Raw genomic sequence first — 19,982 nt, 5'->3', positions numbered from 1 at the left:
CCAGGTTAGTGAGAATACTGGACTGTATTTATCTGTGGTACAATATAAATATCTCTCTAATGCTGTTAAAACAGTAGTAACGCTACGGTATATACAGCCAGCTAAACAGATTACACAAAGTTTCAAAAATTGTACTAGTAAGAATCAGGTTGAAGTCTTCATCTACTAATCTTGCTCATCTTTGAACACATACTATGTTAATCCTATAGGTACAGATTAGGAGACATCAGAATTAAAAATCTTTCTCATGTGAATGTTTATTGATAACAGCATACACATTTCAGGTGACTAAACATTTAAATTACCTTCAAACTGCATTCATGCTGAATTCAGCTAGTCTTTCAATACATACAATGCCTGTTCCAAACAGATTTTAAAATAAAATGAATATTAATAACAAAAGTGCACAGCAGCTTAAAGAGGCTGAAGCAGAAATAGCTGGTTGTCTCCCAGCTGGACAATCCTCCAGCTGGTGCAAAATATTTCAATTTAAAGCTGCAAAACACAGACATTCAGAACACACAAAATTACAAACAGATATCATAGTATCCAGAGTAGGATTTTCTGCATGTAAGTCTTCTGCCAGCAACAGATACAAAGCACTAGCAGCAGCACTATATAAGGCTGAAAGCATAAAATAGGTAATGTTTTCTAAAACTGGGGACAAAAAAAATCTGTTACATCTTGGTAGTTCACTTCATCAGCTATAAAATGAAAGGATTTTTTTAGCAGAAAATATCAATAGGAAACTTATCCTGAAAGATCATTAATGAGAGGACGAGCAGAACTTTTCCTGATTTGCAACCTAAGCTAGAAATTCATCACTCAAGGAACGGGCATTATCTAGAATGGGGCATAAAATAGTAACTACTCTTTATCCCATTCCCCACCCAAAAACACTGGTGTTTGAGGCCTATTTTGTTGGCATGGGATATAGCGCACTACACTATGGTTAACAGCAGTAAATAACTCACTCCAAGCCTCAGTTCCAGTTTCTTGTAATTAGTACGAGCACAATACACTTTCATGTGTTAAGTTTTTTTAAAAAAAATCTTGATGGATATGAAAATGAAACATATCTAAAACCATGTATTATTAAGAGTAAAATTACACTCAACTTTTTAAAAAAGCAATTATGGTCTGAATGGTGTCATAATTCATTTCTCAAGTTAATGTGAGTTTCTAACAATTTCAAGTCCAATTTTAAAACATACTGTATACTGCTGTTCACATTCTTTTAATACTGCCTATGTAACTTAGACAAGTCTACAAGTTCAGAAACCAGATCATTCCACAGGATACAAGAGGCTGTTTTTGTTTTCTTATTCTACAAAACACTAGTTCCTACCAATCTTAAGTGACACCTGCACAAGGCTCTCAACAGAAATGTTGCCTTACTGGCTTAAAAACATATACACACCAAATTTTCATATAGCATCACAGTTCTAGATTTTATCTGCTTACTTGTCCCAGTTCTTGCTCTGTTGTTTCACTAGCTAAGACTCATTATTACATCTAACACTCCAATGTTCCTGGCCACTTTACGAGTAGCCATTCAGCAAACTGAAATTCACAGCTCTTATAATTCAACTATAAAGTTAGCCAAACCATAACACACTCCTGGTACTTGATTCTCAATCATCGCCAGATCGTCTTTAATGCTAAGAGCTACTAACTGTCTTTCTTGGGCTCTGTTTAGTCCCAATTCCCTCAGCTTTCTTTTGTCTTGCTAAACTGACCTTAATCTTGTACCAATATACAGGTAACACTGTAACAACTATTAAAAGTTGTCCTCTGCGATCAAGACAAGAAGACTGTCAAAGATATCCCTAGCTAACTTCTAACACTCCTTGCAGCCCTCCCTTCCATCTGATTACAACTGCAAATATTTGACTCTCAGATCTTGGCCTGTTTACATATATTAATAAAACTTTTAATCTATCTTTTTTTCACTTATTACAAATTCAAATGTGATCTAGCAGTACGTAATAGGGGGTAAGCTGTTCATATGTGGGGTTTATTTATTTAGTAATGTATGGTATTCTTTCATGACAAGTAAATTTCTCGGAAAGATCAGGGTTCCCTTGGGAGAGGGCTGAGATAAAAAGAAAATCACCTTCCACTGTTCCCAGTAAAGTTTCCTTGGAAAAAAAAGTGGAGAGAAATGTCCAATAGATTGGTGCTGATATATTATCTGCTTCAGCTATATTAAACAAGAAAATTAATAGTGATAATGTGATCTTTGAAATAGCAGTTGCCTTCTTCGGATTTTCAGTTCTCTCTTTGAAAGATCACAAAAATTGAGACTGCCTTTTCTGTTATCTATTTAAAGAGGGGAGCCCTATTTTAGTTCTAGTATCTAGCAATACAAGCCACTGCAGATAAGACTGCCAGCTGTCTGTGTTTTAACAAAAATGTGTTCATCATGTACAAAGCAACAGTGAAGAACATTATCTTAAATATATATATATAAAGACACAGCACTGACAAAAATCAAATTCTCTATCCTGTGTTTTAACATATGTTAATCCATTTCCCTACTGTGCCCTATTTCCAGTAGCAAAGCTCCAGACAGAAGAAAAATATTGAAAGAGAGAAAAAGTGTGCTGAATAGAGATGAACAGTAGGCAAGAAAGTTCTGAACTTATCACCTGTGTATCCCCTTCTGCTTTTAAGAATCAGATTCTCTCCCTGAAAACGAATGTGTGCTTAAAACACACTGGGTGACATCTAATGGCACTGATCAGCAAGCAAAAACCTTTTACTGCTTGTAGAAGCTTCATTTTCTTCCTTGCACAAGTGCCAAATCCAGTTTTTTGACTCTGTAAGCACTTGCACATGCCATCAAACAAGTGCTTTCATGACTTCATTACACTGACCCATTAGCATTTGCACAACCATTGGCAGAACACGAAAACACTAGTGGACCAAACTCATCTCTCAAACCTTTTCCACTAGCATTATGTCAAATGCAACCCATAAAACTGTTGCTATCATGTTTGGCTTGGTCCTGAATCTAGCAATCCTTATTGTTATCTTTATCCTTATCTTTATCCTCAACTAGAAAACAGTCATTGAAATGGCAAGATAACATGATCTTAAAGTAACCATGCAGAACAAGGACAGAATAAAGTATACAGATAGAACACACATATATTTACAATTACATCTTAGTAGGGAATACTGTTAGCTCTAAATAAGCAACAGAACAAAATAAAAGCTTTCAGATGAAATGCACAGATTAGTCAAATTCACGGTTTGTAAGAACAAGTGGAGCCACGAGAGTCCATACGTAGAGGACAATACCAATCCAGCTGGAAGATATCTTAACCCACACAGATGGCCACGTACTGGTCATATATTCAGAAGTGGGATTGGGACTAAGAAAGAGGGGAGAAGAAGACAAGAATAGTTTATCATTTGTGAGAACAAGTAACTATATTTTACCTAGAGATCACAATTTAAAGCTTGCTTGTGGAAGCTGCCTTTGCCTGATTATCATGTTCCACCCCTCATCCCATGTGAATCAGTAGGATAACCTTATCCTCAGAAGTCTTCTCTTTCTCTCTCCCACCCCTACAGGTGATCAGCACCATCAGAACCAATATAGTGATAATCTGCTAATGTAGTCGAAAGATAAAGTAAAATTGTTCCATAATGTTCTGTAAATTCTACATACCTGTACCAATTGGTTAAGGTCATCATGATGTAAAGTGAGGCAAGAAAGAGCATGAAGTGGAAGAATGAGTAACTATAAGTGACTCCATCTCTCTCGTTATCAACAGCACGATGGAATTCATCACCATCATCAAGCGAGCCTTCACTTCTAGGAAGGCCATCTTCTATCAGGGTTGATTCATCACTGGTGAGCGTCAATTTGTTCACCTGACTGTTATTGGATGTCCGAATGCTGCCGTCAAAAAATGAGCAATGTCATTATCTGTACAATTTGGACAAGTAAAACTGTAAAATGAATTCCAAAATTTTTCTCACCTTGAGTAGAGAACACACAGTAAGAAGAGGATGAGTCCCACTATCCCTTGGGCATCCCACCAATGGACAAACTGCCCTTTGCTTGGTATGCTTGTGGAATTATATCCAATTATGTTCAGCAAGCTTGGATTGCATTGTCTGTCTAGAGTAGTTAAAAACACAAGAAACTGAAAGTCAGAATGTTCTGAACTAATAAAGGAACAAGTATTTCTCTCTGAAGATCAATTTGTATTTAGAAACAAAATCATTCCTTATGATACAAGTAACAAGATTCAGCATAAATAATGCCCGTGTAACATTAAATGTTCATAGAAGTGGTCATCTTCTACACACTTATCAGTTGCCTTTCTCCCCTTACTTATTACAGAGCTACAGTATTTCAATTAGACACGTCTAGTGCCTTTCCATACAAATGTCCTTTGTTGCAAGGCACAGGGCTTTTTTCTTAGTACTGCAGCAATATTAATCACATAATCAAGTAATATCCTCAAATCAGTTTAATGGAAGAATGAACATATCCTCACTACTATACAATTATGAAGGAGCATCACTAAAGTATTAGAGAGGATGAGTGCACACACTCCAAAATGAAGAAAGAGTACATAGAAGACTAAGTGTGTAATGGCATGACACTTAAAATGACATCAGGTCACAGAATAGGGACTAAAAGTTTGGTGCTCACTGCCAGATCAAGAGAGCAAATTCCAACAGTGAGGCTAGAGTCAAAAACTACTGCAGGATCATCACTGCCTGGGTGGAACCACAACCACCAATCTGGTGGTGATTTTTGACTCCCAAAGGCTTCTCTGGGGCAAAAAGGAGTCTGAGAGAGCCTCAGAACCTAAAATGGGAGGATATGAAGCTTTTAGTTAGCATAAGTTAAATGCTTCTGGTGCTCAATCCACTTTGCACCAGGTGCAATGTTATGTAACAGAATTTTGTTCTGCATTTGGTGTAACACAAAGAAGAATAAAGGGTAAGCTGAAAGCTACTTTCAGAGAATTTCCCAGCTAACTCTCTTCTACAGAGAAATCTGGTTAGTTTGATTTTCTGCAACAAAGCAAGGTAAGAACAATAAGATGAAAGGCTTTTTCTATAGCTGTTTTTGGATCATAATATTCCATAAAGAAAACTTTTACAAGATCATTTAATCTTCTTACCTGGCTCATTCGTCATTGCTGCCCAAGTTAGATACATTGTATAAACTGTAATCACAGATGACTGCAACAATCCAGATCTTGGTTGTGATTCCTACATACAGAGATGAAGAAAAACAATAAAGCAACAATTCAACAGAAGCAGAGACTTGACTCTCAGGCAAATTATTCACAAAATATCATCTCATTACCTGAATTTTAGGCAAAATGGACATTACAGATGCTCCAATACATAGCAGCATATTGACACTGATGAAGGCCTTATTATTAGAGCAGCCTTCTGGGTGAGTATAATAAATATAAAACAGGACAACTGCCACCAAAGAGAGAAGGTAGTTCAGAGCAGTGGCAGACAGCAGAGCTGAGAGGAAGCAAACACAAGGTGATTCAGGGTTTTATTATTACACTTGAAACAGGTTTTACTAGTATCTAACTTTATAAAAAATCCTAAACAACACCAGTTGCCAATGAATAAACCTAATAGGATAGCTAGATTAGTATTCATAGGCATCCTTCAGTCTCGAGAGACTATGGTAAAGATTAGTATTGTCTATAGAAGATTTGGTGAAGTGACGGTTCACAAAAGATAGCATGCACTTATTACATTACCAAATAAACATACAAAGAACCAAGATCCCCATTAAGTGAATGATGTTTTCATACTGTTAGGATAAGGGTGGGGAATGCAAAACCCAAATTTTCTATCTGAGGGCTGAACCAACTCTAACCTGGGATGCCAAGGGGGAAGGCTGCATGCGAGCAGCAGCCATGACAATCCTACTATGCTCCGCCCCCATGTCCACAAAATAAAAGAGTGAAAAGAAACTGTGGTCCCTAACTTTTAGAGCTCAGAAATGAGCTCTCACATATCTTGGTTTTAACAAACCTTTCAAAGCTAAATCACCACCACAGCATACCTGCATACCAGCATCTCGAGTTTCCTTCTTCCATTTTTTCAACCCAGGATTCATTCCATGAATGGGCAAAATCAATAAGTAAAACCAGCTGGATAAGAATGAAGCAGAAAGCCCCAGCCATGCCTACATAAAACCATACTAAGGGGGAAAAGTCAACAAATTAATTTTGCATAAAGAAATTGGCTTCTCAGATTCAAATTCTTATTATTGACCGACATAACTATCACTACGGTATTTTTCGCTCCATAAGACACACCTGTGACAAACCCAGACCTACTGGGATATGCCACAGTTTCACTAAGCTGCCACCAACCATTCCCTATAAGAAGTCACACAGACCAGGGATGGATTTTTAACAAATAAAGGAATAAGGTTTATTTAAACAACACACAGGGAAAATAAAATGATCAGGTGAATAAGATACAGTAACGTGGCTTAGTCTCAATCATACATACACACAGTTTGGTTCATACAGAACACTTAACTTGAAGCACAGACCCTGAACCTATCAGTCCTGGCTAACCATACAGACACCTGAACCTATCAGGTTGGTACTGACTGACACACAGTAGTACCCTGTCTGACACACAGACTCCCACTCAAGCTTCTTCTTCCCAGCTTCTCCTCTTCTTCCCACACGCTCCACATATATATACAGTACAGCCCCTCCTCCTGATGTCCCGCCTTCCACTCCCCATAGGATGGAACTTTCCCTCCAAACCCATGACAGACAGGTAACATCAGTGCTGTATGTAACACCTCCCCTCTTTATAAGTTGTTTTGTAGGGGGAAAGCTAAGGTGCTTTTCACCAAAAAACAACCTGGACCCAAAACAAACAAAAACAGTCATATAATAACATACAATACCATACTTACTTATACTTACACTTATTAGGCATTTAAACATTTACCATTACCAATACATCAAGTTACCTTTATTCATACAAACCAACATGTTTAATAAACAGACACATTTGACTTTTTGTCATCAAAATATATACATAGTCCATGTTTCTTTCGCCGTCTTCATTCTTCAGGTCTTCTTGACAAGGCGTCAGCAACACAGTTCACTGACCCTCTGACCACCTTCACTTCAAAGTCATAGTCTTGCAGATTTAAAGCCCACCTCATAAGTTTACTATTGTGGGTTTTCATTGTCTTTAACCATTGCAGTGGTGAATGGTCAGTGCACAGAATAAAATGTCTTCCCCAGATGTAAGGCTTGGCCTTCTGGATCGCGTAGACTATGGCCAGGCACTCCTTTTCCACGGTTGCCAAATGTCTCTCACCTTTCTGGAGTTTCCTACTCAGGTAGGACACTGGATGCTGGTCACCATTCTCATCCTCCTGGCAAAGAACTGCTCCTACCCTGCTGTTAGACGCATCGGTGTAGATGATGAACTCCCGGTCGAAGTCTGGAGCACGCAGCACTGGATAATTGATGAGGGCCTCCCTCAACCTCTGGAACGCCTCCTCACAGTCGCTGGTCCACGGGATGCGGTCATCAGTCTTCTTCCTCGTCAGATCGGTCAGCGGAGTCGCTATCTCGCTAAACCTCGGGATGAACTTTCTGTAGTAGCCCACCAACCCAAGAAATGATTTGACCTTTTTCTTGGTGTTGGGTCTGGGCCAATCACGAACAGCTTCTATCTTGGCCTCTAGGGGTTTTATCACTCCTCCCCCTACTATGTGACCCAAGTATTTTATTTCTGGGCTACCCAGCTGCAGTTTGTCCTCTTTGCAGGGCCTAGGCCAAAGCACTCCCTCCCCTGGGTTAAAGTGCCTCTCCCTGCCTTCCTGGTCATCCCAAGCTTTCTTTCTGACCTTTTGAGCTTGCCGGTTCTCTGCTGCTAGCTCTAGGTTTCTCTTTAGGTCATTCATCAAGGTGTCTATATATGTCACCACATCTTGTGGGTCATCCTGGGTGATCTGCTCCCAATTTTGTTTGATCAAATCAAGGAGCCCTTTCACCCTTCTCCCAAATAAAAGTTCAAACGGACTGAACCCGGTACTGGCTTGTGGCACTGATCGATAAGCAAACAAAAGGGATTGCAGCTTCTGGTCCCAATTGTTTGGATTCTCTGCCAAGTAAGCCCTAATCATGCGCATTAGAGTCCCATTGAACTTCTCGGTTAACCCATTACTTTCAGGGTGATAGGCAGTGGTTTCCTTGTGCTTAATTCCACAGATTTGCCATAACCGTTTCATGAGCTTCGATGTGAACGATGCGCCCAAATCTGTGATTATTTCTGAGGCAAATCCCATCCTGGACATATACCCCACCAAGGCATCTGCCACTGTGTTAGTTTCAATGTTAGTCAAGGGAATGGCTTCAGGGTACCTTGTGGCATGGTCCACAATGGTGAGAATGAACCTGTTCCCCCTCTTTGTGGCCTTGGGCAAAGGTCCCACAATATCCACCCCTATGCATTTGAACGGAGTGTCAATCACAGGCAAAGGGCACAACTTTGCTTTGGTCCTGTCGCGGCTATTCCCCTGCCTTTGACACACATCACATTGTTTACAGAACTCCCTAATCTGCTTCCCTATGTCAGGCCAGTAAAAATTCTGTGTGATTCTCTGCTGTGTTTTGTTCACCCCTAAGTGCGCAGCAAACATGTCAGAGTGCCCCCTTTGTAAGATCGTGGGGCGATACTTTTCAGGTACCACTAGCTGACTTCTGATCCCACCTCCCCCTTTTGAGATATTCCTCAGGGTCTCTCTATATAAAATCCCCTTTTTCTCTAGAAATCTCACTGGGGTTTCAGGTGTTAGCTGGGCGTCAGTCACCTGTTCAAAACACTTTTGGAGAGTGGCGTCTGCCTTTTGCTCTTGGCCAAATCGTCTGTCTGTGGTTAAGGTTTCCACCACAGCTTCTGAACTCCCCTTTGCTTCCGTCTCTGGCTCATCATTACCCCCCTGAACTGTCCCCGTGGTGGCTTGTGAACGTGTAATCACTAGCACCCGTTTCACATGTTCAGCCAGGTCATTTCCCACGAGCACGGCTGCTGGCAGAGTCGATGAAATCGCTAGCCGCCAAACTCCCCTCCAGCCTTGAAAGTTCACAGGTACCTCCGCTACTGGCAGTGAGATCACCTGCCCCTCAATCCCTGCCACCTTCATGCTCTCATTTGGGATTATATATTCCCTAGGAATAATATCTGGATGGCACAGGGTCACCTGGGAACAAGTGTCCCTCAACCCCCGATACTGATGGTCAAGTATTCCTACGTCCACCCCTGCCGTTTCAAACAACTGAGAATCTGTTCTCACGAGCAAGCAGCGCTTGACCTCCACCAGAGGACCATTTTCCTCAGCCTGATCAGCAGATGTAACTGTTCCAGATTGAGTAGCCATGGCAACAGGCTCCCTCAGTGACAAGGAGCTTTGCTCTTTCTGGACATAGAACACAGCTTTTGGCTTGGTTCCACTTGAATCCTGAGGCACAATTCCTTTTAGCTGCTTTAATTTCTCACACTCTGAGATTAGATGGCCCTTTCCCTGACAGAAATAACATTTTCTGCTATATTTTGAGTCTTTCTCATCTTGTTTTGGTTTTCCCTCCAAAATCTGAGGTCTTGGTTTCATGTCTGAGGGCTTCCCTTCACCATGGGCCCCTCCCCCTTGCTGGCTTTTCCCTGGTCCCTGAGAGTACTTGCTGTAGGTTTCTTTGGGTTTTCCTACAGATTTCTCCTCACCTAAGGGCTTTCTTATCTGGTAAATAAAATCTGCGATCTCGGCCGCTTCGGCCACAGATCTAGGTTTCCTTTCCCTCACCTGGAACTTCAGTTCCCCATGGAGGACTGAATAAAACTGTTCCAGCGCTATCAAGTCTTTGAGCTGCTGAAAGGTCTCTGTCCCCTCCTGAGATAGCCATTTCTCTAGCAGCCTCACCAATTGGGCCCCCACTTGGGTAAAAGTCTGCTCTGGTTTCTTGGTGATTGACCTGAATCTTTGCCTCAGCTGTTCCGCATTTATCCCATGTCTGGCAAACACCAGTTTTTTAAACTCTGCAAAATCTTTCATCAGTTCCTCTGGCATCTCTGAATAGACTTCGGCCAGGCTGCCACTGATTAAAGATCGCATAATGGTCATCTTCTCAGTTTCCCTTACTGAGAAGTCCACAAACGCTCTTTCCACTAGGGAAAAGAACACTTCAGGACAATCTCCCTTGTGGTACACAGGGAATTTCTTCAGGTCAGTCTTAGACAATTGGCCCCCCTCAGAATCTCTATTGTTATTATTGTTCTGATTCATCAGTTCCAATTTTCTTAACTCAAATGCCATTTTCTCTCTCTCCAATCTTTCTGCTCTTTCCATTCTCTCTCTCTCTAACTCAAATTGCCTCTGTTTCTCTCTTTCCCTTTCCTCCATTTCCCTCACCCTCAGTTCATACTGTTGGGCTAGGAGTAATTTTCTGAGTTCTGGGTTCTGTTCTCCCGTGCTGTCACCCTGCACTGAGCCAAATTCATCCTCAGAACCTTGGTCAACCTGGGGGTCTTTCACTTCACCCATTTCTGCCATTTGGCTTCGAGTCAAGGGCATAATCCCCCCTCAGAACAGGCTGCTTTCAAAAGTCAAGCCTCAAAATAAAGCGACCACTTTTTTTTTCTTTTGCCTCAGAACCAGCTTTCTATAGATTACTGCTGTTCTTCAGCACTAACTTGCAACAGTTGCGAGCCAGAGTCTACCCCCCTCTGCTAGGCCTCTCAGCAGACAGGCTAGATCACTGCTACTACACAGTTTTGCCTCAGCTTTTTTCCCGCCAAAACAGGCTGCCTCAGAGCTCCCTAATCTAGTCCCCAATCTGAAGTTACACGTTCTTCTACTAGCGCACCTCCCCGTGAGGTACACCTAGAAGATTACCTACGTGCTCTCAGATTGTCCCTGACTAGACCCCCCTTGCTCTGGGCACACTTGCCAAGGCTTTGCTGTACCACTGGACAACTGGACCAGTCGTATCCCACACGCTGGACACCAATCAATGTGACAAACCCAGACCTACTGGGATATGCCACAGTTTCACTAAGCTGCCACCAACCATTCCCTATAAGAAGTCACACAGACCAGGGATGGATTTTTAACAAATAAAGGAATAAGGTTTATTTAAACAACACACAGGGAAAATAAAATGATCAGGTGAATAAGATACAGTAACGTGGCTTAGTCTCAATCATACATACACACAGTTTGGTTCACACAGAACCCTTAACTTGAAGCACAGACCCTGAACCTATCAGTCCTGGCTAACCATACAGACACCTGAACCTATCAGGTTGGTACTGTCTGACACACAGTAGTACCCTGTCTGACACACAGACTCCCACTCAAGCTTCTTCTTCCCAGCTTCTCCTCTTCTTCCCACACGCTCCACATATATATACAGTACAGCCCCTCCTCCTGATGTCCCGCCTTCCACTCCCCATAGGATGGAACTTTCCCTCCAAACCCATGACAGACAGGTAACATCAGTGCTGTATGTAACAACACCTTTCCATAAGACGCACCAATTTTTTTAGGAGAAGAAAACAGGAAAATATAATGTTTCCTTCACTCCATAAGACGCAAAGACTTTGCACCCCCGTTTTGTGGGGAAAAAGTGCGTCTTATGGTGCGAAAAATACGGTATATCTTTTAATCTGAAGACCTAGGAAGGGGTAATGTGTGCTCTCAAAAGAGTTATAAACTTAAAACTGACAACGGTGAAGCACAAAGATATGGATACAAAGGATAAGCATAGGTAAATAAAGTTATATGTTAGTTGGAAACAAGTATTGAACGCATTCAACCAAAGATGTAGTCACTTCCTCCGATGTGAGAAGTCAAAACAAAAACAGTGACAGTAAGATTTCAACACTATTGCAGAAAGCTATTAGATACTTTCTGTTTGTTGCAATCTTACCTGTTGTAAAGGGTCCCTCTGGTATGAAAAATGCTCCAACTGTAATTGCAACTGCTATGACAAATTTGAAGAACCAGAATCTGAAGAGGAAAGGAATAATCACAATTCCAAAGTCAGGATAATGACAATATTTTAAAATTGTGTATTTTCAAAAATTCAAAATAATACTGTATACAATTTTCATTAACTACAGCAACAGTATTAACATACTATAATTCATTTCACATGCACAGAAAAAGCAAGAACATAATATGTATTCAACAGATACCAACAGATCTAGACAGAAACACCCTTTCATATATGTTCCCATGTTGGTTTCTGGGTTTTAATGTTGAACTCCAAAAATGAAGAGACACTGAATTTCAAATACCTTAGTTCAGCCGTAAATGCCACAGAATGGTAATTTTGGGTGTTACACTCAGCCACAAATGGTTAATGGACCAAACAGCATGATATCCTCTCCTTATTAAGTCTACAAGGTGCTGTAACCCTTAGCCAATAAAATAGGAACCTATTCCAGCAGGGTTGTTGGATGGATAGAACAAAATACACATTCTTAGAGAGAAAAATGGACTGTGAGTGTATAGACTTTTTTTAATGATTTCTAAATTTCCTCTCAAGATAACACGAGGGCCCCAAGGCAACAAAGGACTTAAACAAATTTACACTCTAAAAATTAAAATTAACAGAACACTGCTATGCACTGAAGTTTTACTTTTCATGACTAAGAGCTATGTCTTCAGGATTTGTTTGTAAACTTGACAAAACTTGGGCACCCTTGCAGGGCCACCACAACATCATACTGTAATGAATTGTGTCTTGTGAGAAGAAATACTCTCTTTTGTGTTCATGAATCCTGAAATTCTCATAATTCTATGGGTTCTAGTGTTTTGAAGCAGGAAAAAAAATTCTGTTTTATTCCAGATTAGCCATAATGTAGGAAATTTCTAGCATGTTCACACATCAGTATCTATTCTGAACTGCTTAAGCCTCTGTTTAAAATAATCAGGTGCCCAAGGATTGCAGCTTGTCTTTTGCAGCTCGGTGGCATAATTTCAATGACAGGACTACCAGATGATGCTCTGTACGTAGAATAAACACAACTTTGCACAATAGAAATACAATAAGTACTGCCGTATTTTCAATTCCTTTCCTACAGCAACATACTTGAGCTATTTCATTAAACATTTTTTCAATGACATGAAGACCACTCACTTTCATAGACAAATTAGGCCTCACCAATAAATAGAGATAATTACACTTACAAAAACAGGGTAAAGATCTCTATTTATACTGAACTATTCAAGTAGGATTAAGTGGGAAATGAATGCCTCTCAAGTAATCTCTTATGGAATTGATAAGAAGGCCATGGGAGATGTACTTCGGCAACAAGATCAGGTTCCAAGGAAAACAATCTGACTGTGAGGTCCTTAACCCTTTCAACTAGAAATCCATGGGACGATTTCATTCATGTATTTCTCCATTCAACTTTTTGCAATAGTATCCTCTCCATGGCCCTGTCAATAGTGTCCTCTTCAGCACTATACATACTTGCAAAGACATATTGAGAGGCATTCTTGGAACTATTCCAAAAATGGCATACTGACATTTTCTTTTCTTAGACAGTCTCTGCCCTTGGTATTTGTGGCCTACATGGTGCAACCTCTAGTGTTCTCCTAAATGCCCTAATCTGTGATTTGGTTAAAACAGAAGCAATGTAGCTGGCATGCTGTCACAGACCTATATTAGGAAGCATTGTGTGCAGGCAGCAGCCTCCTACCAGAAATAAAACACTTGCTTTAATTTAATCCATCCCCAGGTCTAGTATTCTGAATATTAAACAGACACTAGAAAAAGGCAGTTCAGGAATTTAAAAGCTAGCAGGCTCTTTAGTCAACCCTGGTCCTTAAGAGATACCCGACTCTGATATTTCTGATGGTAACTATGTTCCAAATGCCTGGCTGTCTTCCCGAAGAGGTTTCAAATAATTTTATCTGGCCCCAATATTTAGTGGTCAGAATGTTAAATTGACATGTGAAGATCTTCCACCTTGCAGTATTTAGCAAGATATTTACGTACCTGGATTGTTCGTAACTGTTCAAATTTACATGAGTTCTGATTATGTTGTAAACTTGTAGTTGTAAAGTACTTCCTTTTCATCAGATTGACTCATAAAGGTACTACTACACAGCAACATACTAGTTATATTCTACTTACCCATTGTGTACTGCTGCACGTGGATCACTGCTGCTCTTCACCTTGATCATCAATAATGAGAACAAGAGGAAGAACATGGCCATTCCAAAGCACACCCGGTACACTGCTTTGTATCCTACTAGAATATCACAATCCACATGGCTATCACAAAACCCTGGAATCTGTAACAAACAGCATGATGTATTAATGCTTATCAATGAAGAATACAGACTATTACCTTGTCATAGATATGACACGATTATTTCAACATCTGTTTGCAACTTGAAATCTGTACAAATCTGGGTCCTCTTATTCTGCAAGTTTTAAAATAATGGCTGAAATACTGTTCAAGCAACTGCTGTATAAGGCTGATAAGGTCAGCAGCAGCTGTGATTTTTTAATTTTAATTTAAACATTTCCTACTTCTGCCCTGAGGTTCCTATGCAATTCCTTTCATCATTAGGAAGCCATGGGAGCTGTGAGGAAGAAGTTTTTAATTACCAAAAGTTATCCTGGCAGCAGTAGTTTTTGGAACTTAAAGACTTCCACCTCCCATACCATGACTTCCTGACAATGAAAGGGATTACATGTGAGCTGTGGGAGGCTAACTACAAAATTAGGAAATGTTTAATTTCCAAATATATATTGGAAATATATATATCATCACTGTTGTTGATGATATATATGTGTGTATGCATCCGTACATGCGGAGGCGGGGGGGGCGTGAGATTTGTCTCCGCGGCCCAGTCCTGCCAAGGCCACGGCTGGGGATTGGAGATCCCTGCTCTATAGAACATAAAGGGCAACAAGACTATCACCTCCAGGAAGCACTATGGAAACTTCCTCCCTAGAAGCACTGCAGCAGGAAATTGAAGGCATAGAAAGAGTTTGGGAATCATTGGATTAAGCTAATCATTAAAAGACTATATTAAAAGACAGTCATAATGAAGTAACAGATTTATTAGTAAGTCTCAAAATACATACAAAATTCTAGAATTTTCCTAAATGCAGGATAAAGTTAGTTATATATGAAAGGTGTAAGATGACGTTTTGAAGCAGGTGATTCTCCGGAAAAGAATAAATAGTCCAAGTAAATTCCAAATGGCACTACTTATGTCACATAATATCTACCATAGTTGTCTGAAGAGTAAACTGACCTTCTTCAGCTGTTCTTCCATTCCTGGTATAAGCATCACACATGCCACACTGACTCCAAGAAGTAAAAAGAGTGCATATACCACCCTTGTTATAGTGGAGTTATTTCCACTAGGGCAGCATCGACACAGTAGACATGGGGCACTTCCACACAAGCATGGTATCTGATAAATGAGGCAGAAGATGGGATATAAAGAAAAGCTCAAGAAAAAACAATCTGTTAATTCACTTACTTTGTTAATCAATGATTCTGATGTCACAATATTTGAGAATCACATCTTCATCCCAGAAATATATTTTGGAATTATTCTATATAGGATCACCTAGTCTTACGTTGCTAACTGAAATCTCAAGGAATTGGTATGTTTCCCTAGGGCTCCCAACAGGGAGATAAAGCTTAAAGTAAGCAGCACTGGAGAAATAGAAAGCTTGATTTTTGTGTGTGTGGTGTTAAGTATCCAAGATTCACACCACTCCCGAAATGGCATCAAGGCACATTTTGATGCCTGAACCACCTCAGCAAAAGCAATCTATTTTCTCTGTTTTGGACTGCCATATTGCATGGCTAGCCAGGTTTCTGACCATTATGGGCCCCAAGTTACAAAATCAGCAAATGCAGAAATAGATTTGGCCTCCCTCCCAGAAATTGCTTTCTCTTCCTCTGTGGTATCACAACAGCCCACTCACTGTCTCAGGCTTTAGTTCTGAAGCTAAACAGGATAGTATTGACCTGGAAACACTATTCCTGTACTGTTTCATCTTGTCAGTCATTAGTTCAAGTGACTGAGTTCCTGAGCTAAAATCTACACACAACTGAACATGAGACTATTGGCCTCTTGAATCAGCACTATAAACACCAACCCAGAAGCACACAACAAATCTTAAAACCAGAGATCTCTGTTGCAAGAATGCTGCTCGAATAGTTGTTATATCCGCATGTGTAGTAAAGAATGTGAATTATTAGGCTATTTCTAAAATGCTGTTAACCTTCTGTCCTACTGAATATAGTGTTGAGGATGATGTACAACAGTACAGTTAAAAATTTAAAATATCATTAGTCAAAGGTAAGCCCAACTTCACTTACAGTAATCCTGAACACAACATATAAACACATATTAAACTTTTCTTTCATTGCGCAATACAAACAAAAATACAGTGTATACAGCTACACCTGGCAATCACACTTGAAAGGATTTTAAGCTCCAAGGCAAGCTCTCAACCTGACCTGAGTAGCTTCTCAGATTTCCGCAAGAACATCTAAAGTTGAAGTCAGCCAAAACCTAAGCAATATTGTATTGAATGTCCCAGTCCTCCCTTTTCATGTTCCCACTTCATATTTACTACCCTACAGCATGACATTACAACAGAAAACAAGATGCTCAGAACACAGTGATTCTTTACACACCAATTAATGATATGGGAAGAAAACTTCCTGGAGCACCTTCCAAGTTGTGACTGCATAAGGACTGCTTGAAAAGCAAAATACATTTTGGCCAAACCTATGTTGGGAAGGCTATGCCCTGTGTTGGGGAGGGTTCCCCCCCCCCCGCTACTGAGAAATATTCTTCTGTTTAAAAGATTAATTGATTACTATTACCACAATCACTTGAAAAATTGCCAGTTTCTGTTCTAGAATGGGAGAGCCATTCTGTGAAGGAGGTGGATCTTTGCTCTACCTTCCCACTGTCTTGATGAAGTAATCAAGCTGTATCTGCACATGAAAAACTGATTGACTGGTGGTTCTGAGTAAAAGTGAGAAAAGGCTCTAAAGTCTGAGATTTGAGGCAAAAACCCAAGAACATCCTGAAAACACTAGTTCCTCTCCTGCAAGTGTCATGTGAAAAAAAGAGCTTTGGATGACTTCTCTGATTGCTTAATAAAGAGGTGGACAATATATTCTCTCCCATTTTTGTGACTCTCAGTCTCCACTGCCACCAAATTTGCTACTGCACCATGAAGTGATAGCACAAAAACAAATCACCTAGATATAAAAAACAAAGCATGTTGGGGGGGGGGGACATTGTTTTTAAAAAGAAATGTGTTTCCAAAAACCTTACGTAAGAAGAGTCTGCTTTTTAAAAAGTGCATGCATTTCACCCTGTTTTGAAAGCCAGTTCTGGGCATTCTGCCAGTGGAGGATACAACCCCTGGTGAATGGAGCAGTCCCATGGGCTGCAGAGCACTCCCACCCCAATTTTCCAACTGAGCTCCACTTAAGCTCAACCTATTTAAACATTCCCATGTTATGAGAGGTCTTCCTTTCTGCAACCACTTTCTAGAAACAAAACTGAAGCCAGACAATTGCTGCATTACTAAAATAGCTCACTATTCAGAAAAACTGAGGGGGGGGGATAGTATTCCTGGTTCTCCTGCAGGATAAGACAGTACAAAATGTATTCTTGAACACAGAGAGAGTTCTAACTCCTGTCCTCTGAAGATGCCGGCCACAGAGACTGGCAAAACGTTAGGAAGAAAAACCTTCGGAAGACGGCCAAACAGCCCGAAAGACCTACAACAACCAACAGTACAAAATGTTGTTAGGTATCGTACCTCCTAAGGAGAAGCAAATGTTAAAATCTCAGAGGTTATGCACTCTAATGCTACAATGTTTAAGTTAGAACATCAGAGGCGCTTTAGTTACAATGCTGCAACAATAAAATGGAACTAGACTTTATAGAAAGCTGTACGCATAACTAGGAAGGTAAAATAAAATATACTGTACTACGGTCTAAAACTATCTAGATAAGCAACTACACAAAGACCTAGTGTGTATCTCTTCGCTGTAAAAGCAAAAGAAGATCGACAGATGCAAAGTCGGTGGTAAAATGGGGCCATTTCTGTCACACGCCCTCGCTTAACACAATTTTAATAACGATGGCTTGTTAAGTGCCTCATGTCCTTTGCAACGAAAGGAGCCCCGCTTAGGATGGACGGGCGTGGGAAAGGGGGGGGGGAAGAAGAATATGGATGGCATTCACACGAAGGAGGAAACCCCCGGACTAGAACCGGAGGCGACGCCTGGAGAAAGTAAAAGCAAATGGGGGACCGTTCGAACAAAGGCAAGGCAGAAAAGATGGCCGGGGGGGGGGGGGGAACGGAGCCGGCTTTGCCGCACGAAAAAAAGAGAGAAAAGGGCGGGACGGGCTCCGGTGAGGGGTTTTGCCAGACAGCCCCCCCCCTCAGGGCGCCTGCGCCAACAAAGATGCTCTCGCTCCTGCACAAGCGACCATCTCTACCTTCGCCACCCCGTCACTCCTTTCTGCCCACGAACCCGCGAGACCCCCCCCCCTCCCGAGAAGAGACTCGGCACATTTACCCAGCTCGCCATGGAGCAGAGGCCCAAAACTGCCCCCATGTCTGTCCTCCAAAGACGGCGACTTGCCCGGCGGCCCTTTAAAGATGGAGACGGCGAGGCCGGGTAGCCAAGCCTTGTTTACTCTCTCTCTCTAGCAGCGCCTCTTGCTCGCGACCGTCAGTTGACAAGGGCCCTGCGTCACTTCCGGCTTCGCGGGCGGCGACGAAGGAGTAGCGTCACGGCGGCCGCCCCGTTTGACACATAGATTCATTTGATAGAGTTGTACACGCCTCCACCTTTCGGGGTTCTTCTACCCTTACTTTGTTAGTGGCCCGTAGAAAATAAAAGAGAAATCCAGGATTAAACAAAGTTTGATTTCCCCCAAAACGATGAGGCAGAAGCATCTTCTCGTTACACACTCACCCTTTTAAAAAAACTGTCACGCCACTGAATGCAAATCAATGCGGCTCGGTGCTTTGTATGAAACGGAACTCTAGATTTGGGTAGAAAGCAGTATGGGAAAGAGAGTTTTGCGGGCACAAATTCAAAGTAATCCCTCTTCTTTAACTGCCGTGTTGAAGTGCACGATGAGATTATGGCAAGGCCTTTCATAATAATGATTTTAGAACTGCAGCGTTGAAACGAATCCCAAGGATTATCACGTTCAGCCCCTGTCAAGGAGGCTCGGTGGAAAATCGAACTCCCAACTTCCATGCCTAAACCGCTGAGCTATCTAGCAAGCAGTTCACAAGGCCTTTTCCAAGCCAGTACTGGCGTTGGCTAGAGTGCAACCTTTTTTTCTGCTTCCTTCCCACAACAACAACAACAACAACAATAATAATAAAAATTAAAAGTCAGACTAAAGAACAATTCAGCTAAGAATTATGCAAATTTCATTGTTTCTAATTTTTTCTGCCTGGTGGTCTGCTCTGGCGATGCCTAAGAACATAAGTAACTGAGTTTGTCTTGGCATGTGTCGTTTTTCTTATGTGCCATCAAGTCACCACTGCTTTATGGCAACCCTATGAAGAAGAATCTCCAAAATCTGTCCTCTGCAGCCCTGCTCAACTCTTGCAAACTCTAGCTTGTGGGTTCTTTTATGGATTTAATCCATCCTGTATGTGGTCTTCCTCTTTTCCTGCTGCTTTCAACCTTACCCATCCTTATTATTTTTTCCAGAGAATTTTGCCTTCTCACAAGGAGCCCAAAGTAGGACAGTCTCAGCCTCAACATTTTTTGCCTCCAAATATAGTCCAGGCTTGATTTGCTCTAGGACCCACTTTCTCTTTCTGGTAGTACAGAGTATCTGCAAAGCTCTCCTCCAGCACCGTACTGCAAATTTTTTTTTTGTTCTTTTCACTTTTCTT

At 41.1% G+C, this 19,982-nt stretch overlaps 1 protein-coding gene across 1 annotated transcript; it reads right to left on the bottom strand.

Annotated features, from left to right (window-relative positions):
• Positions 1 to 239: 239 nt before the first annotated feature.
• Positions 240 to 18,842, bottom strand: SERINC1 (serine incorporator 1). The gene is made up of 10 exons (XM_020794082.3): positions 18,637 to 18,842; positions 15,323 to 15,484; positions 14,187 to 14,347; positions 11,970 to 12,049; positions 6,068 to 6,205; positions 5,342 to 5,511; positions 5,154 to 5,244; positions 3,994 to 4,135; positions 3,680 to 3,910; positions 240 to 3,380 (listed from the first exon to the last, which is right to left on the bottom strand). Exons 1-10 carry the CDS (start codon positions 18,673 to 18,675, stop codon positions 3,242 to 3,244), a joined length of 1,353 nt encoding a protein of 450 aa, XP_020649741.3. The 5' UTR covers positions 18,676 to 18,842; the 3' UTR covers positions 240 to 3,241.
• Between the last annotated feature and the right edge of the window lie 1,140 nt (positions 18,843 to 19,982).

Source organism: Pogona vitticeps, chromosome 1 (genome assembly GCF_051106095.1).
Source record: "Pogona vitticeps strain Pit_001003342236 chromosome 1, PviZW2.1, whole genome shotgun sequence".
Lineage (NCBI taxonomy): Eukaryota > Metazoa > Chordata > Lepidosauria > Squamata > Agamidae > Pogona > Pogona vitticeps.
This window is presented reverse-complemented; position numbering and strand designations above follow the sequence as displayed.

Bases quoted from the DNA above. Each gene is read 5' to 3' on its own strand.
- SERINC1 (XM_020794082.3), bottom strand. From the start codon at position 18,675: ATGGGGGCAGTTTTGGGCCTCTGCTCCATGGCGAGCTGG. The intron at 5,512-6,067 runs GTATGCTGTGGT...GCTTCCTCTCAG, and splicing joins CTCGAGATGCTGGTATGCAG to CTCTGCTGTCTGCCACTGCT. The intron at 5,245-5,341 runs GTAATGAGATGA...CTCTGTATGTAG, and splicing joins CCATTTTGCCTAAAATTCAG to GAATCACAACCAAGATCTGG.